The sequence below is a fragment of the Microcaecilia unicolor genome, chromosome 9 (genome assembly GCF_901765095.1).
Source record: "Microcaecilia unicolor chromosome 9, aMicUni1.1, whole genome shotgun sequence".
Taxonomy (NCBI): domain Eukaryota; kingdom Metazoa; phylum Chordata; class Amphibia; order Gymnophiona; family Siphonopidae; genus Microcaecilia; species Microcaecilia unicolor.
The window spans coordinates 96,689,042-96,717,032 of record NC_044039.1 but is presented as its reverse complement, the minus strand read 5'-3'; the positions used below and the strand labels follow the sequence as shown (position 1 = coordinate 96,717,032).

Below are 27,991 nucleotides of genomic sequence, written 5' to 3'. Positions count from 1 at the left end.
GAAGGCATGACTAGGCATGTGGACAAAAGCGAGACAGTTGACATAAAGGCAAATTTTAGAATGTAATGTAACATTATTTAGTTAATTTATATATGATCGGTTTGCTCTGGGTAGTTTACCATAAGTAAAACAATAGCAAAAACAATACATATCAATTACAGTAATTTAAAAACAAAAATCAATAACATATTAAGAGCCCTCATTTAAATATTTCACAAGTAACCGAGTTTTTAAAAGTTTGCAGAAGGCTAAATAATCTTGTTCTAATTTAAGGGTTAATGGTAAGGAATTCCATAGTAATGGTGCTGATTCTTCAATTGGAATTGAGATGCCCAGATCAGGTTGGGCCAAATTCCAATGGTATCTGAGAAAAGGTTCTGCTGACAAAGAGCCTTTTTAAAAATACATACAGGAATGGAAGTATATGTGCTGGGTATGGGGTCCTTTTACTAAACTGTGACAAGTTTTGCACTTGCTTTACGATTAACATTAAAATTATTGTGCGGTAAATGCAGGAGGTGTGGTCACCATCTGCTCTGCATTTACAGCACAGGGCAGAAGGTTACCACAAAGGCACCATGTTACATTCAGTGCCAATAGTGTGTGAACGACCATTCTATCAGGCACGACGTGTAATGTGGTGCAGACCCAGGCTGAAAATAATAAAAGAGCCATGCGGAAGCGGGGCTTCCCAACTCCACTCACACAGTCCCCCTCCTGATTCCTTTCCCAAGTTAGCCCTGCATCATGATCTCGAGGTCTCACAAAAGAGCTTGCCTACCTGACCCCTGACTCCCAACCCACACCCTACCTCCCTCAGTCAAGCCCCCCTTACAAATCCCCCAACCACCCCAGCACAAGTCCCCCTCATCAGTCCAACACTGTTCACTGCTATACAGGCTCACCTGCTGCCTCAGAAACCAGCCCCTTTCCCTACCCTTCCCCTGCCCCCCATCTGGAACCTTCATAAGAGTCCAGACAGCTGGTAAGACAGCTGCAACAGCAGCAGTCGCTTTCCGCTGTCCTGGGTTAGCACCTTCTCCAACATGGTGCCTGCTCCCTAGCGGTAATCTCACAGTGTTACTGCTAGGGGTCATCCAAGGTTTACTGAGATTATCACTAGGGGACAGGTGCCATTTTAGAGGAGGCAGTGATTGGGCGGCAGTGGAAGGGACTACTGCAGCTGTCTTACCAGTTGTTTGGACCCCCCCCCGGGTAGTCCCAGAGAGGGTAAGGAAGGGGGTGGATTTTCTGTGGCAGTGGGTGGACCTGTTATCGTGGTGGGTGGTGATGGGCTGGGGGAGTTTGTGCCAGAGATTAAGGAACTGTAAGGGGGCTTGTGGGGCACTTGACTGGGGTGGCGGAGTGTGAGTTGGGGACCAGGGGTCAGGTTTGGGGAGGCCGGCTCCGCCAAATGTTAAATAATAGTAGTAGTATATCCTAAAAACCTGAGTGGCAAGGGGGTACTCCAGGACTGGACTTGGGGAAACACTGATTTTCTAAGCACACATTTTGGAATTCCAGTTCAATGACTATAATATTGATCTCCATACAATTAAGTGATCATAAGAATAAGGTAGCTGACTAAACATCTTTGAGGTGTGATATAGAATGTTTGGGAATGTTATTAGAATAGGACGCTACTAGTGAAACATTTATCTCTCTTGTGCTTACAGACATTTCTTTTTTGTCTGCAGGTTGTTGTGGGAGACAAGGTTGTGTTGATGCCGGTCAATGCCGGTCAGCCTCTGCATGCCAGCAACATAGAGCTCCTAGATAATCAAGGGTGCAAAGAGGTAGGTTTCCTTGTCCTTAAATAACTTGGGAAGATTAGGAAAAGATACATCATTGGGTTTCTGTGTCCTAAAACAATTTATTTTGCATCTTCATTGAACTGCATACCACTATTAAATGAATTTTCTACTTATATGTGTGTGTGTGTGTGTGTGTGTATATATATATATATATATATATATATATATATATGAGATACATCTTTTAATATAAGACATTATGATTGACCAAACCGCAGAGACATATTAACTTAGTAGATGACTGCAGATAAAGATTAACTTGCTTATCCAGTATGCCTTGTTATTCTGGTTCACACTGCTAAGCATATGTCTTAGCTGCCGGCCATAGAAGCTCAACTGCTTGCATTACTCCTTAGCCAAGTCTCTCTCCTTGGTTCTCTGCCTTCCTGGGTAGATGAGCATACATTGGGGTATCAAATATACAGCTCATAGTGGAGGAGTGGCCTAGTGGTTAGAGCACCGGTCTTGCCATCCAGAGGTGCCCAGTTCAAATCCTACTGCTGCTGCTTGTGATCTTGGGCAAGTCACCCACCACTGCCTTAGGTACAAACTTAGATTGTGAATCCTCCAGGGTCAGGGAAATACCCAGTGTACCTTAATGTAACTCACCTTGAGCTACTACTGAAAAAGGTGTAATCAAAATCCAAATAAATGAATAAATAAGCCATTTCTAGCCCACCAAGCTCCTTCACCTGGCTCACCACATCTTCTACACACAGCCTTTGTTTCACCATTTAGAACTCTTAAGTCCTTGGTAGCATTTGTGCAATATGGAGACCCACTGCTGTGCTGCACAAGGGGTGATATGGAAAACTTGCAGCAGCATTCTGTAAGGGGACAGGAGGGGAGAAGACTCCACTCCCCTTTCCCAATGTGGCTGCAGATGTCTGCCACTTTCTATCAGCACCATACAGAAAGTCATATTGGAAATAGTGGTAGCATATTTAAAGGGGAGGGAGGAGAAAAGACCACACAGGTGCACCATACAGCAACAAGAGGTAAAACAGTGGCTAAATGCTCATTGTTCGATTCTGATTTTGTGGTTATACTTCCAACCACTGCTTTCATTCTGCCTGGGACTCCCATGATGTCTAACAGTTGTGGGAGTCAATTAGAAGTGATCCTGCTTCTTCTTTCTGGCTCGTGCATCTGTCGTGGGCCCTTTTCAGTGACAGTGGTGGGACACAATGACAGTACTCCTGACCATCGCCCGCCATTGCTCCAAGCTTGTTTCTGTTTCGGACCCCAGTTGCAGATACAGCAGCAGTAGAAACTTCAATCAACTGCTTGATGTTATCTGCCCACCACAGTCCCTTTGGACATAAAAGTTAACCAACACCCAGTATAAAAAAGACAGTCATAGGTTTAGGTTTATGTTTATTAAGGTGTTTGATATACTGCTGCTGCTACTACAGGAGATCATACTGGTTCACAATTAAAAACAAACAAATAAAATATGATAAAAATAGAAAAGAACTCCATTAGTTGATAGGAAAAAACAATTACACAAGAGTAAAACACGAACCAGACAGACTGCTATTTGCATAGGTAACCAGTGACCCTCTAGCCACGCTAAGGTAGGGCAGGTAGGAAACCGAATGCCAAAGAAAAAAAGCGGGTTTTTAAGCAAGACTTTAAATCAAGAAAAAGTTCAGCCCGTAGAACTGGAGGAAGATCATTCCAGAGTTTGGGTGCAAGAAAGAAAAAGGCAGTGTGAAATGTCGACTCATAGTGAGCCTGCTTAGGGGAAGGGAGAACCAAATGATTAGAATCAAGTGAACAAAGAGAGTGGGAAGGAGTGTACAGAATAATAAGAGAAGAAAGATAGGCAGGAGAACTTCAGTGCAATGTCTTGTGAGTTAAGCACAGAATTTTAAACCAGGATCGGTATTTAATTGGCAACCAGTGAAGATAAAAGGGGAGTAATGAAATCATATCATAGTGGTTTACAGAGGAAATGAGCTGCTGCATTCTGTAATTTCTGAAGCCAACAAAGGTGAAAAGAAGAAAGTCCAGCATAAACCACATTAGCATAGTCTAATCAAGAGATTACAAATGCATGTAGCAAAGTATGCAGATCCAAAAACTCAAGAAATTTAGAAATAGAGTGGAGGCGTCTAAGAGAAAAGAAACCACTTTTAAGAATAGAAGAAACTTGAAAAGAAAATGTTAGGCCAGAGTCAAACGTGACACCAGGATATTTAAATAAGGAAACAGTGGGAACTGGAGTATTAAAGGGAAAGGGAAATAGGACTTGATATACCGCCTTTCTGAGGTTTTTGCAACTACATTCAAAGCGGTTTACATATATTCAGGTACTTATTTTGTACCAGGGGCAATGGAGGGTTAAGTGACTTGCCCAGAGTCACAAGGAGCTGCAGTGGGAATTGAACTCAGTTCCCCAGGATCAAAGTCCACTGCACTAACCACTAGGCTATTCCTCCACTCCACTTAAAATATGGAAACAATGGGAACCTGGAGTATTAAAGAGGACTGGTACCAATGGAGGGACAGAGAAAGGACCTGAGATCCAACAGGCCACAGTCTTTGAAATATTAAGAACCAAGCAGTGATCACCAAGCCAATCAGAAATAGCACCAAGACAGGTTTGTAAGTGACTAAGATAAGGTTAAAAAGGGATGGTAGGAAATTGCAGGAGAATTTAATCTGCATAAATGAAAAACTTAACATAACTTTGAATCAGAGTTGCAAGAGGACTAAGGAAAATATTGAAAAGCAATGGAGAGAGGATTGATCCCTGAGAAACCCCACAAGACAGAGAAACATTGGCAGATTTAGACTAATCAGTAACAACATTGAAAGAACAGGAGGAGAGAAAAGAAATAAACCACGAAGAACTGTGCCAGAAATACCCATAGATACAAGGTGAGAAAGGAGCAATGAGTGATCAACCAAATCAAAAGCTGAAAAAAAATCAAGTGGTATCAAAAGAATAATTTTACAAACACCCAGAGTACAGTGAAGTTCACTTAGGAGTGCTGCAGTAGTAGTTTCAGTACTATAAGAGTTACGAAAACCTGTTTGACCCTAGTAGACAATTGATTGAAAACAGCATGCTCTGTGATTTTAGAAAGGATACATAGGTTAGAAACTGACCGATAGCTATCCAGAGAGGAGGGATCAAACGTAGGTTTTTTGAGCAGTGGACGAACCACTGCCTTCCAAACATAGTAAGGCTTTGCAAAACCAAGTGCAGAGCCAAAGGTTCCAGACCACGAGAAGAATACTTATGCCAACAGGAAGGTAGAGGATCCAAAGCACTAGTGGTAAGACGCATAGAGGTCAGCAAAAGAGAGAACTGAGTAAAGGATGGAAGTGAAAAGGAACTTCAAGTGACACAGGCAAGGAGACTTACCCAGTGCTCAAGAACAGAAGAACATGAAGACCGATCAATTGCTGAGGGAGACAAGGGTGGGAGAGATTTTTGCAAATTAGAGATCTTAGTAGAGAAGTATATGGCCAAAACATCAGCAGAAGGACATGATGAAGAGCAGTCAGAGGAAGGACGAGGTGAGAGCTCAGAAACTACCTGAAACATCTTCCTAGAGGGATACTGAGACTGGGAGATAGTCTTAGATAAATAAGATTTCTTTGCCTTAATGAGCTGCGTATAATAACTTACTTGTGGACTGAAAAGAGTGGAGATTGGCAGTTGAACAATTGTTCTGCCAGAAATGCTCAGCTCTATGGACTTGATGATGAAGAAGATGGAGTCTCTGATGGATGACTTAGCCAACGAGAGGCTGGGATATTTGGAGCATGGTGAAAGTAAGCTGATAAAATGGAATTTCAGGTGTAGGCCATATCTTCCAAAGGAAGTGAAAGAAAATCTGTAGGGAACTATGAAAAAAAGAGGAGGAACTAATTTAGGGTCCTTATAGATGAACTAGGAACGAGATTGATGAGTAAGTGAAGAGTAGGAATTAGCACAGACACAGGAAAGACCGAATGTGAAAAGACAAAAAGAAAGCAGAAAATGGTCGGACCACCCCAGTGGCAAAGCCGAAAAAGATGAAACAGTATAGCAGTCTCATGAACTAAGACAAGATCGAGAGTTTGATCATGGGTGTGAGTAGCAAAGTTAACCAATTCTGCAAGAGAAACATCTGAAGGTAGGAAAGAAATGCTGAAGAACGAAGAAAGCCAGGAAGATCAATGTAAACATTGCTGAACTTTGCATTCGTTTTGACAACTTGGTGATTGTGGATGATTTTATTATTATTTTATTTATAATTTCATATTTTACAAAGATACTTATAATCTTTGAGGAAAACACCAAATACCTAGTAAATATTTTTAACATACAATATAAATGAAAAGCTTAAAGGAAAAAAACTTCTAAACTAGGTATACCAGGATATTAGTCCACATAATAGAGGATCCTAGATCTATACATATCCAAAGGAAGTTGGTAATATAGGTAATTAGTTCATAAGAAAAGTAATAGTAGGTCTACCCCTTTATTTTAATGTCCTTCTAAAATGTTTGGCTCTTCCCTTTTATCACCCTGAAGATCCAAAAAACCCCGCAATTGAAGAGAATCGTAGCATACATATTTCTTATCTTTAAACAATAATATACATTTACAAGGAAATCGTAACTGAAAATGGGCATTAATCTGTATTACTTCTTGTTTCATCTCTAGAAATTTCTCTCTCCTTTGCTGGGTCCATTTTGAAATATCAGGAAAAATCGAAATGTTTCCACCCCAAAATTCCATTTGAGTCTGTTGAAAATGTAACCTCAGTACAGCTTCCTTATCTTGTAGAAAAACAAACGAAACAAGTAATGTTGCTCTTGTTTTTATTTCTTCATTAGATTGCTCTAAAAAAGATGAAATATTTATAGCTTCTACTGAAGTTTCTAATCGATTTTGATCTTCTCGCTTCTTTCTGAGCAATAGGTAAATAATATAATTTTTGAAGAGGTGGGAGAGATTGTTCAGTATATTTAAGATTTTCTTTAAAAATCTATGAAACATTTCTCTTGGTGATATAAATTTTGTATAAGGAAAATTTAACAGTCTGAAATTCAAATTCCTCATTTTATTCTCAATATTTTCAGTTTTACGATGTATAAGTAGTCTATCTCCTGAGAATTGAGCTTGATTTTCTTGAATTTTATTTAAATCCTTTTCCAGTTTAGTTTGTTTAGTCAATATAGTCTCCATAGATTCCTTAACGTCTCTTACTTGCTTGGAATTATTTAGAGGAACAGATACAAAAGAAGAACAGACCTTATGTAAGGTTTCCAGGGCTGTCCAAATCGCTTCCAGTGATATTTCTGCCAGTCTTACCAACAGCTTAATCGCCGAGGCACATAATGTAACTTCTTCTTGCATATAATCCTTTGAGGAAGCCGCCATCTATGCCTCGTCGTTCGCCGTACTAAAAGACCGCTGGCTTCCTTCCACTACAATCCCTGCAGTCGCTCCCTCAATTGAGGCTCGCCTCACCTTCAAGGTTTCACCAGCTAACTTCCTCGGTACCGATGCCTCATCTGGCTGCAGGAGTGGAGGAGTAGAAGGTCCTGTCGGGCTAAGCAACAAGTCGCTCTCTAGTCTGGAGCTCTTCCTCGCTCCGGAAGCAGAAGCGCCTGATACTGGGGTTGAAACCAAGAAGGCTGATATCGGCGTCTGCCGAGATACTGGGGCATCTAGCTTAGGGAGGGGAGGTCCCCTAGGCTTCCCCTTCCTCTTTGGCATGCTCTTCCCAATAAGCGGCAAATAATTCTTAAGAAAATTATACCTAAAAACAAGAGCATCCTCACAGCCTTCTTATTACACTACCATCTTGGATCTGCCCTGTGGATGATTTTAAAGTTCAGCAAGGGCAACAAAAAGAGCATCCCATTCAGTATTAGAAATAGAAGGAGGACAGTAACAAACCACAATGTACAGAGGAGAGGAGAGGTAAAGTTTTATATTCAAAATCTCAGAATAAGGGAGAAATGTACTTGCAACCACAAGGTAGGGAAATATTTTTAAAAATTTGTATATTTATTTATTTATTTACTTATTTATTTATTGCACTTGATATACCACAAGGGCCCAAGAAGGCAGCTAGCTATGTGGTTTACAATGTAAAATAATAAATATGAGAATGAAAAGAGAGAAAGAGAGGGAGGGAGGGAGGGAGGAAAACTGGGGGTGGGGAGGGGAAAGATTTAGTTGGCAAGTTTTTTAAACGTGGGGACCAAAGTTTTGTTCTTCATAAGCAGAGGATGTGAGTTCCAAAACTTGGGACCTAAATAGTAGAATGCAGTTTCATGAGAAATGGTCAAGTGTAGAGCTGAGAGAGATGAAAGTGTAAGGAAGTTATTGTTGGCCGAGGGAAGAAAGCGGGAGGGAGCGTAGGGAACAAGGAATTTCTGTATGTAAAGGGGCACAATAGGAAGGTGACCTTTATAAACTAGTAGAAAGAATTTGATGCACACTGAGATTAGAAGCCAGTGTTTGGAGAGAAGCAAGGGTATAACATGATCAAAGTGATGAGAGTTGTGGAGAAATTTGATGGCAGTGGATGGGATGAGTTGTATGCATTTGAGAGAGTACAGAGGAAGACCTGCCTAAAGTGAATTACAGTAGTTGAGGTGAGATATAACCAGTGCTAAAACAAGGGTACAGAGAAGAGAGAGGGTAAGAAAAGCGAATGTGGTGCATAGAAAAAATGAGAAGTAAGCTTTGAGTCAAAAATGACACCCAAAATTTTGATTGTATCTTTAAATGCGAGGGCCTTATCATAGTTAATGATTGCAGACAATGAGTTAAAAATCATTCACTACTACAACATCAGAGATACCTTCCTTCCAATTGGGTGCAACATATCAGAGGAGCTTGTCATTAAAATGAGTTTGACACACTTTTTATACAGATTCCTATATTTAATCCAACTCCCAGTAGCCTCCAGTACCAGTGCCTTACCATTCAGCTTTGTAATAATCCAAATAGCTACTTAAACATCTGACTGCTTGGGTTCCTGATCTTGCTGGATTATATCAGATCACCACTAACCTGCTGGCATTAAAGTGGTTGGTGTCTGGGGAGTTTTAACTTGTTGATACCAATCCAGTTGTCCCCACAATATACAGCATCACTAAGTTATGCTTCCTGTGTCTGCCCCTTGATGAGCACGAACCAAGAGAGAGACCTTGGGGTGACAGTGTCAAGGAACCACAAGACAGTGAAACAATGTGATAATGCAGTGGCCAAAGCCAGAAGAATGCTAGGCTGCATAGCAAGGGGGCATCCAAGCAGAAAGGAAGAGGTTATCATGACCCTATACAGGATGTGTGAGGCCTCTTTTGGAGCACTGTGCAGTTTTGGAAGCCATGCTTTGCTTAAGACAAAAAGAGGTAAAACTAAACAAGTTAGGTGCTGGCTATGGTGCCTATTTTAAGCCTACTGTATAAAAAAAAGTAGGCCCAAATGGCAAAGAGAGTATGTGCAGCTAGGTATGACCTCTGATAGTATCCCTATAGCTGCTGTAAATGCCTGTGCTTAAATGTATGCATGAATGTAAATGCATGCATAATACAGACTTCACACATACATTCACTGGCTAAGAACATGTCGTCAAAGCATCATGCATACCTTTCTGCTAGTCATCAGTATTCTATAAGAGGACATTCTGCCTAAAATTATGTGGCTCCCAACCGCCAAAGAGGCTGGAGCAAACAAAATAATAAGAGGTCTGTATCAGAAGATACATGAGAAGAGACTGGAAATCCTAAATATGTATACTCTAGAGGAGAGAAGTAACAGATGGGATATGATACAGGCCTTTAAATACTTGAAAGGAATTAATGAACAAATGAGAGGAAGCTTTAGGACTAGAGGACATGATATGAAACTACAGGGAGAAAAATCAAAAGCAACACCAGGAAATATATTTTTCATAGAAAGGGTAATGTATGACTGGAGTGCCCTTCTGAAAACAATGGTGGAAACAAACATGGTGCTGGAATTCAATAAAAAGGAGTGAGATGTACACAATAGACACCTAAAAAGCAAGAGGATGTAAACTAAGCTTTGAGTCTTCAGCTCAAAACATCTATGAAATTACTTTTGTATTTCTTCTAAGAAATCATGAGCAAGTAGCCTGCAGTACATGGTAGGTATAAACCAAACAAGGGGAGAGTAACCCCCAGCAAACTTCCTGGGCAGACTCAGAGGGTATGTCAGCCTTTCTCTGTCATCATTTACTGTGTTATTAGGTTTAATTGTATCACCTTGTGGATAAAAGCAAGGAAGTGTCAGGTTGCTTACATTGATCTGTTTAGTTTTAGAAGAATTCTAGCCTGTAGTTTCCAACTAAATTATTTCATGGCATGTAGTGTCAGTAGGTTATGCTTTATCTGTCAGCTGTTTTCTTCTTAGCACTGACTTGTGACTTTGCTATTCCTGAATAATACTTAATTAGAACTTACTTTGGGGGGAAACTAGACAAGTGCTAATTCTGTACTGTACCTGATACTATAACAGTGTGTCTTATATCTATTCCTTGTTTCCACGAACAGGTAAATGCTGTAAATTGCAACACTAGCTGGAAAATAGCCCTATTCATGAAATTCAGTGACTATCGAGAAGATGTCCTTAAGGGTGTAAGTACAGTATTGTTATTCAATAGTTTTTTTGTTAAATTTTTTAGCACTATAAACTCAGAGTTAGCACCAAAGTCATGGCAGTGTGAAACCCTATGGTTCAATGTCAATTATGCACTGTTAGTTCAAGTGTTAGTCCTACTGCACCAGGATTAATTACTGTAATGTTTTATTTCTTGGTATGAAGTGTCAATATCAGAAACCTTTTTAGATCATACAGAACACATCAGCCAGGCTAATATTCAAATTGAATAGATATACTAGTATTTCATCCTATCTTATCAAACTGGACTCACTGGCTTCCCATATCCGAACGAATCAAGTTCAAATCTGCCTGTTTAGTTTTTCAAATCTTACAACTTTCTACATCTGAATTACTAACTAAAGCTGCTTCACTATGTTTGGCATAGTCCAACAGACTGAAAGTGACTCCGTTTCATAAGGCAATTGATATCAGAAGATCTTTAGCTCTCTGTTCCCTGAACTTGGAGTTTGTTTGTTTGTTTATTTATTTATTTATTTATTAGGATTTATTGATCACCTTTTTGAAGGAATTCACTCAAGGTGGTGTACAGTAAGAGGACATCATGGAACTCTTTACCTATTGACATTACTACGACTACTGCTTATCATTTCTATAGCGCTACTAGACGTACACAGCGCTGTACACTTGAACAGGAAGAGACAGTCCCTGCTCGACAGAGCTTACAATCTAATTAGGACAGACAAACAGGACAAACAAGAGATAGAATAGATAATAGCTACCTTAGCTTCCGGAAAAGACTAAAAATCTTTCTGTTCCCAAAGACTGTTTCATAGCAATCCATTATGATGTCTATCTCTTCATATCAACCACTAGAATGTCCTAAAATGTTCTTTTGTTTCATGCACATACTTTAACAGTTTTCTTTTTTTGCTTCTGTTACACCTAGTATGTAAACAGCATTGAACCCTGAAAAGGGTATATTAGTAGTATACAAGAACTGATTTGAATTTGAATTATGTGTAATAAAAAAAAAGAAAGAAAGGATGGGGAAAAGGTTTCCTATACATCAACTTGTCTACAAACCTTCTCTTGAAGGAAATTCCAATCATCTTTAACATTAAATAGGCTTCCAAGCCAAACAGTTAGTGATCCCACTTAACACTTTTTAATATACAATACCTTTAAGGTAACAATGTCAAAGTATGATTGAATGCACTGGGACCATGTACATAGTTTTCAAATGTTACAGATAACACTGGCTACTTCATTCAGGCCATGTTATTTATTAACCGAGATAAACAGTAGAAACCCACTTATTTTTTGTTTGAAACAAACTAGATAGATGAAGAAAACAACACACAGCTACTTAGCTTCACATAGCATGGCTTTGTTTTGAGCAGAAAGCACTGTTTCAAGAGGAACTCACACATTTTGTTTTTCATCTGTAAATTTCTGAAACACTGTGCTACTGCAGACACTAGCAGCAGCATGAATTGGATGACACCAAATGCAAATGCACAAAATCTGAAAGCAAAAACACAAAGGAGGTAATTGTTAGTAGATCACCTAAAGTTAGGCATTGGGGTGATGTGCGCTAAGCATGAATTCTATAATGGCAGTTGGCAGTTGTGCGTGTAACTGCAGTTATAGAATACCAGCTTAAGTCCGCATTTACACCCCTAACTTTGGGCATGAGCACTTATTCCAGCCAAGTGGCTGGTGTAAATAGTCGTGCTTAACTGTAGACAGGCACATATTCAGTAAGCTGAAAAGATAAACCCTGGTATTATTATTATTACTAGTAAAAAAAGGCCCGTTTCTGAGCACAATGAAACGGGCGCTAGTAAGGTTTTCCTCGGAGTGTGTATGTTTGATAGAGTGTGTGTGAGAGTGACTATGTGAGAGAGAGAGAGAGAGAGTGAATTTGCGAGTGTGTGTGTGTGACAGAGAGAGATTGAGACTGGGTGCGAGTGTGTTTGTGAGAGAGAGAGTGTGTGTGAGAATGAGAGTGTGTGCCAGGGTCCCCCCCTCCCTCCCTCCCAGTTCCGGTGTCATCCCCCTCCCTTACTCCCAGTTCCGTGGTCGTTCACTCCCTCCCTCCCAGTTCCAGGGTCGTCCTCTCCCTCCGGGTTTCAGGGTCTCCCTTCGTCTGGGTTTCACTGTCTCCCTCCCTCCGAGTTTCAGGGTCTGCCTCCGAGTTTCAGGGTCTGCCTCCGAGTTTCAGGGTCTCCCTCCCTCCCTCTGTCTGAGTTTCAGGGTGTCCCTCTCTCTGAGTTTCAGGGTCTCCCTCCCTGTCTCTGAGTTTTAGGGTCTCCCTCCCCCCTCCCCCCACCCCAACTGTCCTCCCTCTGAGTGTCAGCAGTCCTCACATCAAATCTTCACTTTTCTTTACTACTTACAATAGTCTTCACTGAGAGAGGTGCTTTTTGTCAAGCTGTGCTGACCAACAAGCCTTTGTAAAGTCAGCAATTGTCACTTCATTATTGTGAATGGGCCGCTCCTAGACAATGGACAAATTATCTACAGCACTGATTGTCCCTGAACCTGGGAGTCATTCACATGATTAAATTGCTTGTTGATAGAAAAAGCAAAGACGTTTTCTGTAAACAGTGTGTTTAATCAGGCACACAATCCCTCCCATCTCTCTGAGAATGGCATTGCTCAAGAAGGAATGCAGTTCTCAACTAAGAGGCAGATGCAGCAACCAAACGTAAAAAAATCTAAATCGTTAAAGTCCCCAACGATTTTAAAATAACGAAAAATGCACCAAAAAAAAAAGTCACACATGCTGAGATCGGTATTGAAACGTACAATGTATTAAAGAATCACAATACACATCGTTAATCGGCCCCCAAATCATGCGCAGAGCAGCCAAGCGTTATGTTAGCTGCTCTGCGCATGCCACAAACAGTCAAAACACAGTCAAATCACAAGCACATGGCTCCCAAATCAAAACAAAAATAAAAAAAAGGGTCGGGAGGGGGCAAGGGCGCTCATCAGGAGCGTCCTGTATGGACGGCCTTGCCCCCCCCCCGCTGCTCCCCACTTTCCGCCGCTCCCCCCCCCCCCCCCGAAAAAGCAAAATTCTAGCAGCCCCTGCCCCCCTCCCTTCCTCACTACTCTGTCTCACCTCAGCTCCGCCTCCCGACATCCTCCGCCCTGTGCCCCGCCCCCTCTTGGGGTCGTCGCCGCCATTCCCCTCCTCCATCGGGCCCCCCTCCCTCTTACCGGGCCCGTGCAGCGCCTCTCTCCTCTGTCCGAAGGCGCTGCACGGGCAAGAAGAAAGCTGATGCCTGCCTTTGCCCAGCTTCGGTCGCGCGTCTCTCTCCTGCTGCGCCCGCCCCTGTCTGACGTCAGTAACCTGCGCTGGGATTGGCTCAAAGTTTGTTTATTTTTTCACTTAATGATTTTTCCTGGCACAGAGCTGTCCTAACGAGAGGTCCAGACCTCTCGTTAGATTTCCTGCCTTTTTCCTGCGTAAAGGCAATCGGAAAAGGTTAGTGCATGTCGTTTCAATGGGGTTTTCACACTAATTGCTCATCTCCATTCCGTTTTCGTTAGCTGCTGGCTTCCTCGGTAAAAGCCCTTTGATGCATGCAACGGATCAAATTTTCCTCGTTGGAGAGTCATTAAAGGCTCATTTAGCTTTAGTACATCTGCCTCTAACTGAAAGAGACCGCTGGGAAGGGCTGTACATATTCAGGGCCAGATGCACTAAACTTAACGAGCCATTAACGAGCAAGTAGTAAACCGTGGCATGCACTAAATGCTTCTCCGAGCCATTTTCCGATCACGGTAGGAGCTAACGAAAACGGAATGCAGATGAGCAAATTAGTACCCCAATGTGTATAAATCGTATTGTAATGAGATGCACTACCGTTTTCCAATTGCCTAACCGTGGAAAATCTAATGGGAGGTCTGTACCTCTCTTTGGGGCCGCGCAGCCTCTAAAATCTTCTATAAATGTAACAAAATTGGGGGAAAAAACGTCCAAGTGCTTGTCAGGGCCAGCCTTTATGGACGTCCTTCACTGCCTAGCCACGTCCAAGTGCTCAAAGCGCCTAACATGGACGTCCTTCACTGAAACATAAAAAAAAAAAAAAAGAAAGAACGGCCTGACGAGCAGTTGGACATTTTTCCCCAGATTTTTTTGTGATGGGTGTTCTTTTGCGACGTCCCTTTTTGGACGTCCCTTTCGATTGTGTCTCCTCCAGGTCTTTCTCAGCCAATCACAGCGTGTTTAGCTGTCACCGGTGTCAGCTAAATGCTGTGATTGGCGGAGAGAGACCTGGGGGGGGGGGGGTGCATAATCGAAAGGGACGTTCAAATAGTTTTTTTATTTGGACGTCCTCGCAGAAGAACACCCATCACAAAAAAATCTGGGAAAAAACGTCCAATTGCTTGTCAGGGCTGTCCTTTTTTTTTTTTTTTAATGTTTCAGTGAAGGATGTCCATGTTAGGCGTCCTCGCATGTCCCGATGCCGGCGGTGGTATTTTGATGTAACTCTCACCCCCCATCGCCCCTAGAGCCACGCGTTCCCGGGGTGGAGGGTCTGCACGATCATCCGCAATCCAACCCCTTCTTCCGAGAGTGGGGTGGCAGGGATCACCGGCTGTACTGGCGGCTGCAGCTTGTGCTCTGGCCCATGGCTCTGACAAGTGCTCGTCAAGGATGTCCTTTTTGGACATCTTTGGCATGCGCAGAGCAGCCAGCATAATGCTTGGCTGCTCTGCGCATGTCCGACCGGCCGATTGTTTTCCGAGGAAAAAGAGAATGCAAGTGAGCTACAACGAGCAGCTCATTTGCATTCCATTTCCTTGATGCATGGCTGTTCCCTACCGATTCGCTATGGAATCAGTAAGGGAACGAATCTTCCGAGGACTTTAGTGCATCTAGCCCTCAGTTCTAAGCTTTGAGAGAGCTGTTTCATTTGGGTGTCATGTGGTGATATCACTTACTTGTGTGCCTGATTAATCCAGAACAGATTTAGAACTATAGAAGGTCCATTTGATGATTGCACCCCTTTTGTGTAGAATAGACTTGGGAGAAGGGTGGCTAAAGCAGGCTGAAAGTATGCACAAGAATTTCATCTTTAAATCCCTGTGGAATATGAGCATTACTTAAGAAAATAAGCGCTGCCATACTGGAACAGACCAGAGGGGCCATCAAGTCCAGTATCCTGTTTCCAACAGTGGCCAATCTAGGTCAGAAGTACCTGGCAATATACCAAAAGAGTAAAACAGATTTTATGCTGTTTATCCTAGAAAAAAGTGGTTGATTTTCACAAGTCCATTATAACAATGGCTTATAGACTTTTCTTTTAGGAAATTATCCAACCCTTTTTTAAACCCTAAACCAACTTCTTTGACCACATACTCTGGCAACAAATTCCAGAGTATAATTACACTTTGAATGAAGAAATATTTTTTCCGATTTGTAAAAATTTACTACTTAGCTTCATTGCATGCCTCCTAATCCTTGTAGTTTTGGAAAGAGTAAACAAGTCGTTCACATCTACCATTTCCACTCCATTCAGTATTTTGTAGACTTCTATCATATCTCCCCTCAGCCGTCTCTTTTCTGAGCTGAAAAGCCTTAGCCTAGTTGTCTAATCCCCTTTATCATTTTCATTACCCTTCTCTGGAGCGATACATATAATGTTCCATTTTTTATCTTGTGTACTGTGCTTCTGCTGAATAAATGGTGTACAGAATCTCTGCAACACTGACTGTAGTAGGATTTTCAGTGGGGAGTAGGTCTTTGAAAATTGGCTGGCAGGCCTGCCTGTACAAGGAAAATTAGCCTTATAGTATGTCTGAAGGTTTTATTCTAAAAATACTTTTCACCATTTTGTGGCCGTGGAAAAAAATCTTTACTGAATAAGGCTAGTACTTAAAAGTACATGTCTTTTATACCAAACAAATGTGAAAATGTACAAAACAATTGGTAAAACCATGAAGAGTATGGCTCATGTTATTTTTTCCAACCCCTTTGCACGTGTGTATATCTATTTTGCATATTTATCTGTTTTGTATATGTGTGGGCTGGTATGTATATGTACATGTTTGTGTGTTTGTATGTGTGTCTGTGCATGCTTATTTATGTGATTGCTTGATATGTGTGTGTCTGCATCTGTGGATGTGTTTGTGTGTGTGTATTTATATTCTGTGCATCTATGATCAAGAGAGAGGGGAGGACTGTTTGAAAGATTCAATTCTTTAATTGCTATGCTAGTGTTTGTTTGCTGCAGCTGTTGGAACTGCTTTTTCCCATGGGAATGGATTGGGGTATTTTGGGGAGCTTCATTTCTCCCTTCCCCTCTCTGCCATATACAGAAACTTCACTTATACAGCAGCTCACCATCATCCTTTCAGTAACTAGAGCAGGCTTGACCCAACTATGGCACAGGAAGATGCATTTGTGACGTTCCCCAGAGAACCTCTTTATTTTCCTCCCTTAGGGTATATTTTACAAGTTACTCTGAAACAGTATTATTTACACTTTGTACAGCTCCAGTCCACACCTATCCCCAAAGATAGTGTTCCAAAGGCTGTGTTCCTCTCTGTATCTCAGGTCCAGACCTTCATGAGCAGACCTCCCATCCAAGGTGACGTTTGCCTTGGCTCACCCTGACTATGGGATGGGCACTCCCTGGCTCTGACCCTGCATTCCTTGGCTGGGTCTCTCCACTGCCCATCCAGAGCTCTTCTTCACAGTTACTGTTTTTCCTAACAGTAACTTGTCTTGTCCTTAGCCAGTGGATTCACTTGTTTTAAATGGAATCCCCCTTCTCCTTCTTCAGGTCACTTGGCAGGGGCTTGCAGGCAACCAGTGATCCACAATTAAAACAGAAAACCAAAAAGGAAAAACCCAAACCAGACAGACAGCAAGCCCCTCTAAAGGGCAAACACTTAACTTTAGCTCTTCCTAGTTCCCCCCCCCCCCCCCGCCACTTCTCTTTCAGTGCGCTTTCTCTCTGTATTTTATTCCAAAGCTATTCTGCTTAGGCTGGGCTTCCTCCCACCTAGGGACCTCTCAGTCACTCCCCCCAGTGACTTTCCACAGGGACTTACTCTGCTAGTAATCCCCAACCTGATAGGGATTACATTAGCAATTATAGACCTATAGCTTCTATCCCACTTGCTATAAAAATGATGGAAGGTTTTGTTATTCAACAGCTTGAGAGGTATTTGGATAAATTTGATTTCCTTGTCATCAGCAGCATATGAATCCATTACGAATGGGTTGTGTCCACCTACCAGAAGGGGGAGATAGAGAACACTGAAAACCATAGTGCCTCTAGGACGGCTAGCTCCATCTGCCTCTCAGTATTTCTCTATCTCCCAGCAGGGTTGGACGCAGCTTGTTCAGCTCCTTCAAGATTCTGCCTGGGGTGGCTCCTGTGCTTTTGCCAGTTGTAGCAGGGGTGTTGAGGCTAAGTGGAGCCCACTTTAAAGGCACATAGGTTTGCCCTTTCCCTGCCTTACCCTCCCCCCTGTGTGGATGCAGGCATATAGGTTCGCCCTTTCCCTGCCTTTCCCACCCTCTTCTGCCTCCGGAGTGCCTCTGTAGCTGTTTGCCTCCAACTTTCCTCACAGCGTTTAAAAAAAACCACGCTTTTCAGCGCTGCGATTTCTGAGGCTTTTCCTGACTGTGCAGCGTGACCAGAGCTGGACTTGGACCTTGGCAGTAAGAGCGATACTCAGCTCCTCCGGGGAGGGCCCGCAGACGGCGTTCCGATCGGGGTGATTTGGGCGCGAAGCCGCCATTTTGGAATTTTATTCCGCCGTTTTTTCGGTGATGGCTGCTGAGGGAGTTAAGCACTGTTCCTGTTGTGGCAAGCGCAGATCAGCAGCGGGGCTCTGTAAAACGTGCTGTTTAGACGGTAGAGCCAGTACGAGCATGGCGAGCGATGATTCTTCCCGCTCGATGGAGCTGGCAGCGGGCGCCATCTTGGAAGCGCCACATAGCTCGACCCCCGCGGTTGCGGAGGAGTCTGAGAGCAGAGGGGCGCCTCGGGCTGAGGCTGCCAGAGGAGCTCCATTCCCCGTGGCTCCTAATTCGGAGACGGGAGGTCAGGGCGAGTTTTTCTCCCCTGAGTTTGTGCTTATTTTACATAAAGCCTTCATGCTGAAAAGAGCTGTGCCGCAGGTGTCTGACACTGCATTGCTACCTGGTCCCCCTTCGACTGATGGTGGCCTGGGGCTGATGTCAGATGTGGATGCCCCTGAACATTGGATGCACACTAAGCATAGATGGGTAAATTCCCCGTCGGAGAGTGGTGCACCCCCCTTTCCCCCCCCGTGGTCGGGCTGTGGGGATTCTGAGGGATCTGGCAGGCCTTCATGGTCTGAAGAGCCAGAGGAAGGTGCCGGTTTGCCTGGATCTGGATGATCCCACTGTGGTTCAGAATTTCCATCGCAATGAGCTGGCAGCACTTATCTCTGATGCCTTACAGGCCCTCTCTATTGATGACCCTGTTCAAGGCGAGGCCTCCTCTGGTAATCCGAGGATGGCGAGTACTAAGAAGCCTGCTCGTGCCTTTCCTTTGCATGACTCCATCCAAGAGCTTATTTCTGCTCAATGGGCTGACCCCGAGGGGCCCTTGAAAGTGGCCAGGGTGATGGGGCATCTTTACCCTTTGAGTGAGGAGCACTTGGCCCGTTTTGGGATGCCTAAAGTGGATGCCTTAGTCACGGCGCTGACAAAAAAGACCACCCTCCCAGTAGAAGGGAGGGGTCGCCCTGAAGGACATTCAGGACCGGCGGCTGGAATCAGCACTAAAACGGTCCTTTGAGATTTCGGGCCTAGCCTTAAGGGCGTCTGTTTGCAGTTCTTATGCTGCTCGAGCCTGCCTCTCTTGGTTACAACAGGCAGTGGAACAGCCCGTGGATGGTGCGGAGGCCCTCGCTGAGGTTGCACCGTGAATGGAGATGGCCTTGCCATTTTTAGCTGACACCCTCTATGATCTGGTCAGAGCTTTGGCTAAACAGATGGCTACGGCATTGGGCGGCTGACATGGCCTCTAAGCAAAGGCTGGTGAAGTTGCCCTTTCGGGGCCTTCTGTTATTTGGAGAGGAGTTGGAGAAGATTGTTAAAGACCTGGGGGATGCTAAACCCCAGAGGTTACCTGAGGATAGGCCGCGGCCTTCTTCCAAGGGTCAAGTGGTTCCCTCCTCCTCCAGACCTCGCTTCCGTGAAGCTAGAAGGTATCGCCCGGGGCGCTCTGCTGGGTTTACTCAACGTGCCCGTTTTCAGCAGAGGAACTCCTTTTGCTCGGACAAACGCTCCGCAGCGGCAGGCTCAAGGCCAGGAGTTCAGGGCTGTCCTCCACAATGATGGGACGCCAGTCCACTCCTCCTTTACAGCTGTAGGAGGAAACCTTTCCCTCTTTCTTGTGGAGTGGACCAAGATTACCTCAGATCAGTGGGTCCTGGACCTCGATCAGAGAAGGTTACCGATTGGAATTCGGTGGCCCGGTGAGAGACGTGTTTGTGGAGTCCCGATGCGGCACTGCCATCAAATGGGCGGCGATAGAGGAGACCTTACAAGTCTTGTTGCACCTTGGAGCAGTGATCCCCGTGCCTCCCGCCGAACACGGCTGCGGTCGTTACTCCATTTATTTTGTGGTGCCGTGAAAAGGCGGGTCTTTTCGGCCCATTCTTGACTTAAAGAAAGTCAACGAGTCACTAAGCGTGCGGCATTTTTACATGGAAACCCTGTGCTCCGTCATTGTGGCGGTACAGCCAGGAGAATTCCTCACGTCTCTGGACCTAAAAGAAGCTTACTTGCACATTCCTATATGGCCCCCGCACCACTGGTTCCTCCGGTTTGCTGTGTTGGGAAAACATTTCTAGTTTCGGGCCTTGCTTTTGGCCTCGCCATAGCTCCATGAACCTTTTCCAAGGTAATGGTGGTAGTAGCTGCGTTTCTGTGGTGAGAGGGTATCTGGGGTCACCCGTACCTCGACCACTGGCTCATCAGAGCAGACTCTGCAGAAGAGAGTCGTCAAGTAACAGCCAGAGTGGTCTCAGTACTGCAATCTCTGGGCTGGGTCATCAGTATACCCAAAAGTCACCTGACCCCCTCTTAATCTCTAGAATATTTGGGGGTCCGGTTCGACACGGCCTTGGGGTTTGTCTTTCTACCCGACCAAAGGCGGTGCAAGCTTCAGAATCAGGTCCATCTGCTCCTGAGGATGCCTCGCCCGCGAGCTTGGGACGTTGTCCAGCTGTTGGGGTCGATGACGGCCACCTTGGAAGTGGTGCCTTGGGCGAGAGCGCACATGAGACTTCTGTAGATTTCCCTGCTTCAACGATGGTCTCCTATGTCCCAGGATTATCAACGCAGACTCACGTGGCTCCCTGCGGCCCGACTCAGTATGGAGTGGTGGCTCTCAGACAGCATGCTGCGGCGAGGAATGCCGCTAGCGCTTCCCGATTGGCGCCTGGTGGTAACGGATGCCAGCCTGAAGGGCTAGGGAGCACATTGTCAGGGAAGCTATGCCCAGGGTCTGTGGACACCTGAGGAAACGGGGTGGTCCATCAATCGCTTGGAACTGAGAGCGATATTCCAGGCTCTTCTGGCCTTTCAGAAGACTCTGGAGGGACTGGCTGTCAGAGTTCTGTCGGACAACACGACAGCAGTGGCCTACATAAATCGACAAGGCGGCACTTAGTGTCAAGCACTGGCCGCAGAGGCTGCTCAGATATGCCACTGGGCTGAGCTATATCTGTAGCTTCTGTCAGCAGCTCACATAGCAGGTTCCTTCAGATCTGTGCCAAATGGGGAACGCCCGTAGCGGATCTTATGGCCTCAAGCACAAATGCCAAAGTCCCGTCCTTTTTCAGCAGACGGAGAGGTCCTCGCTCGGCGGGGTTGGATACCTTGGCTCAACCCTGGCCCCCGGGCCTCCTGTATGTGTTCCCTCCTTGGCCCTTAATAGGGCGACTCCTCCTGCAAATTCGGCTGCATCAAGGAGTGGTGATCCTCATTGCCCCGGATTGGCCCAGGCAGCCGTGATATGCAGACCTCTGGCGGATGCTGGTGGAGGCTCCCCTTCCTTTGCTTCTGGTACCGAACCTGTTGACATAGGGCCTGTTGACCATGGAGGATCCATGCCGCTTTGGTCTTACGGCATGGCTATTGAGAGGGCGCAATTGAGAGACAAGGGCTATTCTAACAAGGTCATCTCCACTCTTTTGCAGGCCTGCAAGCATTCCACTTCCGTTGCTGATGCTCAGATCTGGCGCCAGTTTGAGGCTTGGTGTGTTTCTAAAGCGATCACACCCATGCGGGCTTCTGTCTCGCCGATTCTTGACTTTTTGCAGGATGATATACAAAAAGGCTTGGCCTATAATTTCCTGCGTGTTCAAGTGGCAGCCTTGGCATGTTTTCGGGGGAAGGTTGCTGGCCTCTCCCTGGCTGCGCACCCGGACATTGCACGGTTTCTTAGAGGGGTGCTTCGGCTCCGACCTCCCGTGTGGGCCCCTTGTCCGGCTTGGAACCTGGGGCTAGTATTAAAGGCTCTTCAGTGTTCGCCCTTCGAGCCGCTGAGGCGAGCTTTGGAGAAGGATGTGACTCTAAAGACAGTCTTTTTGGTGGCCATTACATCGGCGAGATGGGTGTCTGAGCTCCAGGCACTGTCCTGTCGAGACCCATTTCTGCAATTCTTAGAGTCCGGACAAACGGTATGTACAGTGCCTTCCTTCCTGCCTAAGGTGGTTTCAGCATTTCACCTAAACCAGCCTATTTATCTGCCCTCCTTTACTAGGGAGGAGTTTCCGGAATCTTTTGGGCAGTTGCACCTTCTGGATGTGCGCAGGGTTCTGTTGCAGTATCTGCAGACGTCTAATGCTTTCAGGACCTCTGATCACCTTTTTGTACTGTTGTCAGGTCCTCGCAGAGGGTCTCCAGCGTCTAAAGCCACTATAGCCCGTTGGCTTAAGGAAGCCATTTTTTCTGCATATCTGCTATCTGGCCGGCCTCCACCTGACGCCTTTAAGGCACATCCCCTCTTTCACCAACACTGTTTAATATTTTGCAGCACTCATTGAGAGCAGTTTTAGAGCAAACTAACCTGTACTTTTTTTTTTATATATGCAGATATTTCAGTTCTCTGTCCTGTCTTTGATGACTGTTCCAGGACTTACCCTGGTATTTTAAATTGTTTCACTTTAATTGAAAATTGGATAACGTCCCATAGACTTAAGTTAAATAAGGAAAAGACCATGTTTGTATGGTTGGGTTCTATGGACTATCCTTTTAGACAGCAATGTGTTATTATTTGTGTGGGTAATTTTTTTTAAACATTTTTTTTTAGACCTCTTTATGACTACTTGGGATTGGGGTGGATAGCAGTCTTAGTCTGAAACCTTGAGACTTTTGCAGATTTTGTAAAACACCGTGTTAAGGTTGAACTTTTCGTTGGTAAAATTTGTTCTGTAACTCCTTATATGTCTGAATTGCACTGACTCCTGGTTGAAGCACAGATGCAATTTAAACTAGGGTTTATGGTTTTAAAAACTTTGGAGATGCTTCACTTTATATTGTAGATGCGGTCAATATGTTACTAGGTTGTAAATCCGATCGGATACGAGAACAACTTCTTTTACGTTATCTGTCTGCACAGAAGATTAAGTTTGTTAAAATTGTGTCTTTTATTTCCTGTGAAGCTGCTGCGTATTGGAACTCTTTGCCTTTTGAACTAAGAGTGATTAGAAATTATCAAATTTTTAGAAAGTCACTTAAGAACTTTTTATTTAGGAAATGGAAATGGGACTTGATATACCGCCTTTATGAGGTTTTTGCAACTACATTCAAAGCGGTTTACATATATTCAGGTACTTATTTTGTACCAGGGGCAATGGAGGGTTAAGTGACTTGCCCAGAGTCACAAGGAGCTGCAGTGGGAATCGAACTCAGTTCCCCAAGATCAAAGTGCACTATTGATGTCTTTACAGTTGGCTTCCAATCATCGCACGAATTGAGTTTACGATCAGTACCTTGGCTTATAGAATACTAATTGGCCTAGCTCTATCTTACTTAAGCTGTATCATTTCTGTACTGATTACTATAAGGAAAATATTTTCTTATCCTATGTTTAGAAAATGTTTAGAGACTTATCTTTTTAGGAAATAATGAAGTCAAAGACACTTAAATTTTGTATAATTTTGGTTTGCTACTGTCTGGGTTTGTTAGGCATTCCAGTGTGCAAGGATCAGCAAAAAAACTAATGATGGCAAACAGGAAAGCTGACGCTAAAACAATATGCCTGAAAATTCTAGAACACTACCTGTATGTTTTTTTTAACTCCTGATGATTGGCTTTTTTTATACTACCTTTTGTACCTTCTTTTGGTGAAGCCAGTGAGAGGAAAAACTGGATGAAAGCTGTGGGGGGGGGGGGGGGGGGGGGGGGGGGGGAAATGTTATCTCAGTTTATATTCAGATGGGTTTATATTCGAGTATACTTCTTATCCCAGAAATAGTGGATTTTCCCCAAGTCCATTCAATAACGGTCTATGGACTTTTCCTTTAGGAAGCCGTCCAAACCTTTTTTAAAACTCCGCTAAGCTAACCGCCTTTACCACATTCTCTGGCAACAAATTCCAGAGTTTAATTAGGGAAAGGGAAATGGGACTTGATATACCGCCTTTCTGAGGTTTTTTCTTTTTGCAACTACATTCAAAGCGATTTACATATATTCAGGTACTTATTTTGTACCAGGGGCAATGGAGGGTTAAGTGACTTGCCCAGAGTCACAAGGAGCTGTAGTGGGAATCGAACTCAGTTCCCCAGGATCAAAGTCCACTGCACTAACCACTAGGCTACTCCTCTGTTGTGTGAAGAAACTTTTTCTTCGATTCGTTTTAAATTTACTACATTGTAGCTTCATTGCATGCTCCCTAGTCCTAGTATTTTTGGAAAGCGTAAACGGACGCTTCACATCTACCCGTTCAGCTCCACTCATTATTTTATAGACCTCTATCATATCTCTCCTCAGCCGCCTTTTCTCCAAGCTGAAGATCCCTAGCCGCTTTAGCCTTTCCTCATAAGGAAGTCGTCCCATCCCCTTTATCATTTCGTCGCCCTTCTCTGCACCTTTTCTAATTCCACTATATGTTTTTTGAGATGCGCAACCAGAATTGAACACAATATTCAAGGTGCGGTTGCACCATGGAGCGATACAAAGGCATTATAACACCCTCATTTTTGTTTTCCATTCCTTTCCTAATAATATCTAACATTCTATTTGCTTTCTTAGCTGCAGCAGCACACTGAGCAGAAGTTTCAATGTATCATCAACGACGACATCTCTAGATCCCTTTCTTGGTCCGCGACTCCTAACGTGGAACCTTGCATGATGTAGCTATAGTTCGGGTTCCTCTTTCCCACATGCATCACTTTGCACTTGTCACATTAAACGTCATCTGCCATTTAGACGCCTAGTCTCCCAGTCTCGTAATTTTTCATAATCCTCCTGCGATTTACCGACTTTGAATAACTTTGTATCATCAGCAAATTTAATTACCTCACTAGTTACTTCCATCTCTAGGTCATTTATAAATATGTTAAAAAGCAGCGGTCCCAGCACAGACCCCTGGGAACCTCACTAACTATCCTTCTCCATTGAGAATACTGACCATTTAACCCTACTCTCTGTTTTCTATATTTTAACCACTTTTTAATCTATAATAGAACACTACCTCCTATCCCTTGACTCTCCAATTTCCTCTGGAGTCTTTCATGAGGTACTTTGTCAAACACCTTCTGAAAATCCAGATACACAATATCAACCGGTTCCCCTTTAACATGTTTGTTCACCCCTTCAAAGAAATGTAGTAGATTGGTGAGGCAAGATTTCCCTTCACTAAATGGGGAAAGGGAAATGGGACTTGATATACCGCCTTTCTGTGGTATTTTGCAACTACATTCAAAGCGGTTTACATATATACAAGTCTTGCCTCTGACACGCCCCCGTAAACTTTGATCGTCCCCGCGACGGAAAGCAGTTGGGGACGTCCAAAATCGGCTTTCGATTATACCGATTTGGGCGACCCTGTGAGAAGGACGCCCATCTTCTTATTTGTGTCGAAAGATGGGCGTCCTTCTCTTTCGAAAATGAGCCTGTTGTCACGGTCATTTACACCACCCAATGACATGGCTAAGCGGCCACACCTAAATTTTGGAGAATAAATGTCCACTTACACTAGTATTCTATAACAGCAAGTATGCATGTAATTGCTGATATAGAATTAGCACTTAGTGTGCAGCATTCTAGGGCATCTGAATTTTGGTGACTTTCTCAGAATTACCCCCTAAGTCTATTACGTAGAGAGATTTAACAACAGAGAAAAGTTATTATTCTGTCAAAGTTTATCCTTTATAAACTGCATGTCAATATTATACCTCACTTCTGGTTCTTTCAGGGTGATGTTGTGAGATTATTTCATGCAGAGCAAGAAAAATTTCTGACGTGTGATGATTATGAAAAGAAACAACATATATTTCTCAGAACAACTTTACGGCAGTCAGCAACTTCAGCTACAAGTTCCAAAGCCTTGTGGGAAATAGAGGTACTTTTAGAAATTGTTTTTTTTATTTAGTATTCTGGGTAAAGAGACAGATTTTTAGTTTATGAAGAGATTTTTACTTCTCTGTTCAGTACATGCAGAATTTGTTAGCTACGATTTCAAACAACTCCCAAGAAGTTCATATCACAGTTTTGAAGAACAATGAGCCCGATATTCAGATCATGGGAGTTAGCCTAGCTAATTCTTGTGGTTGGCGCCGAGCCCAGATATTCAATACCGGGCTGTTTCTTGTGGCCGGCAATGAATATCCAGTTTAACTGGCCAAGCCAGTATTCAGCACTGCCCGGTTAAGTTGGAACTGGCCAAAGATATTCCACTTATTGACATGGCCATATTTGGCCACCAAATGTAGCCGGCCAGATGCTGACTATTGGTGCTCATCGGCTGTGTCTTGCGACATAACGGGTTATTCAGCTAGCCGCTAAGCGCTAATATGCAGCCAAGATAGCTGGCAATCTCGTGCTGAATATTAGCGCTTAGCTGGCTAAGTACCATTTAGCCGGCCAGGTGCCATTCCTGGCCAGTTAAATGGTTTTGAATATCAGGGAGAATATTTCTCACAGTTTGTTATCAATACTTAATTATAGTATTTAATACCCTGTTATCAAATTAATTTTGCTATTGCTGGAGACCTGGAGTGCTGATAAAAAAAATTTGCAAACTCCAAATGTAATAATGTTAATTACAAGTTCTTTCTGTTTATTTATTTTTGTTACATTTGTTCCCCACGCTTTCCCACTCATGGCAGGCTCAATGCGGTGGGCAATGGAGGGTTAAGTGACTTGCCCAGAGTCACAAGGAGCTGCCTGTGCCGGGAATTGAACTCAGTTCCTCAGGACCAAAGTCCACCACCCTAACCACTAGGCCACTCCTCCATGAAATATGGATAGCATTGCCCAGTCCCTTTTTCTATCAAACTGCAAAGCACAAGGAAAAGGACTGTTTAGGTAGTGGTCAAACTTTGTGGAATTTGCTCCCATATAAAATAAGAGAAAAAAAACGTCCTATTTTGGAAATGAATGATCTTTCAGAAATTTTAGCTTTGGTAAGTTGGTCTACTCTGTTATATATATGTCATAATTATCCAAAAAAACTAAAGGGTAAACACTCTCTATAAATGTTACCAAAATCTTTATTAACATATATAATAAAATAAAATAATTGTGATAAATCCTGGAAGTCCCTAAATGTAACAGAGGCTAACTCTCTAGATAAATCCAACAACCAAGTCCAAATCAGTCCAAGCAAAGTGAGAACAGCCCAAAAACTCAGTCACTCTACTAAAGTGTTGGTAATGTTGATAATAAAGATGTTTGTCCTCTCAGCTGCTTCCAATAAGATCCACAACTCCAGCCCACAAAACCGGGGCAGAGTCTTAAATTTAAAAAAAAAAAATGCATAGATTTGGTTGAAGTCTGGTTGTCCACACTTGATCAAATTATCTCTAAAAGAGCTTCCAAGTAATAACAGTGGTCTCAGAACAATAGTAATCTTCAGATCAAATTAAAAAAGGCCACCGTTCATAAATCATACTCCTCACTTGACATGAGTGTTTCGCATTGGCATCTTTAGGAGTGAATGTAAAATATAGATAGAATAAACTACTCCAGGACCCCACAAGTGGCCCACATTGATCAAAAACGAAAGTTGAGAGATTTATTATTTTGATTTTATGCTTGTTGAGTCTAAATTTGAATTATTATTATGTAATCTACCTTGAACTGACTTGGTAAGCAGATAAGAAATGTCCAGGTTAATTAAATTAATGCATTCATTTATACCTTCAAAGCAGGTATAATTTGTTCCTGTTTAAAAAATGCACATAGGCCCCTATATTGCCATTATAAAATAATCATAAAATAAGTTCCTTTTGTACTTTTCATATAGGCATCTTTTTATAAAATTACCCCCTTAAGGACTTATCGCTATTCTATGAACCACTCCCAACCAAGGGAACGCAGCCACCCAAGCTC

General features: G+C 43.4%; 1 protein-coding gene across 2 annotated transcripts in view; it reads left to right on the top strand.

The window, feature by feature from the left end:
- Positions 1-27,991, top strand: part of LOC115477466 (inositol 1,4,5-trisphosphate receptor type 2) — an 801,768-nt gene that overhangs the window by 157,977 nt on the left and 615,800 nt on the right. For both annotated transcript variants that reach the window (XM_030214365.1, XM_030214364.1), the window contains exons 6-8: positions 1,698-1,796; positions 10,353-10,436; positions 25,854-26,000. In XM_030214365.1, coding sequence (XP_030070225.1) covers positions 1,698-1,796; positions 10,353-10,436; positions 25,854-26,000 — 330 coding nt within the window. The remainder of the gene's footprint in view (positions 1-1,697; positions 1,797-10,352; positions 10,437-25,853; positions 26,001-27,991) is intronic.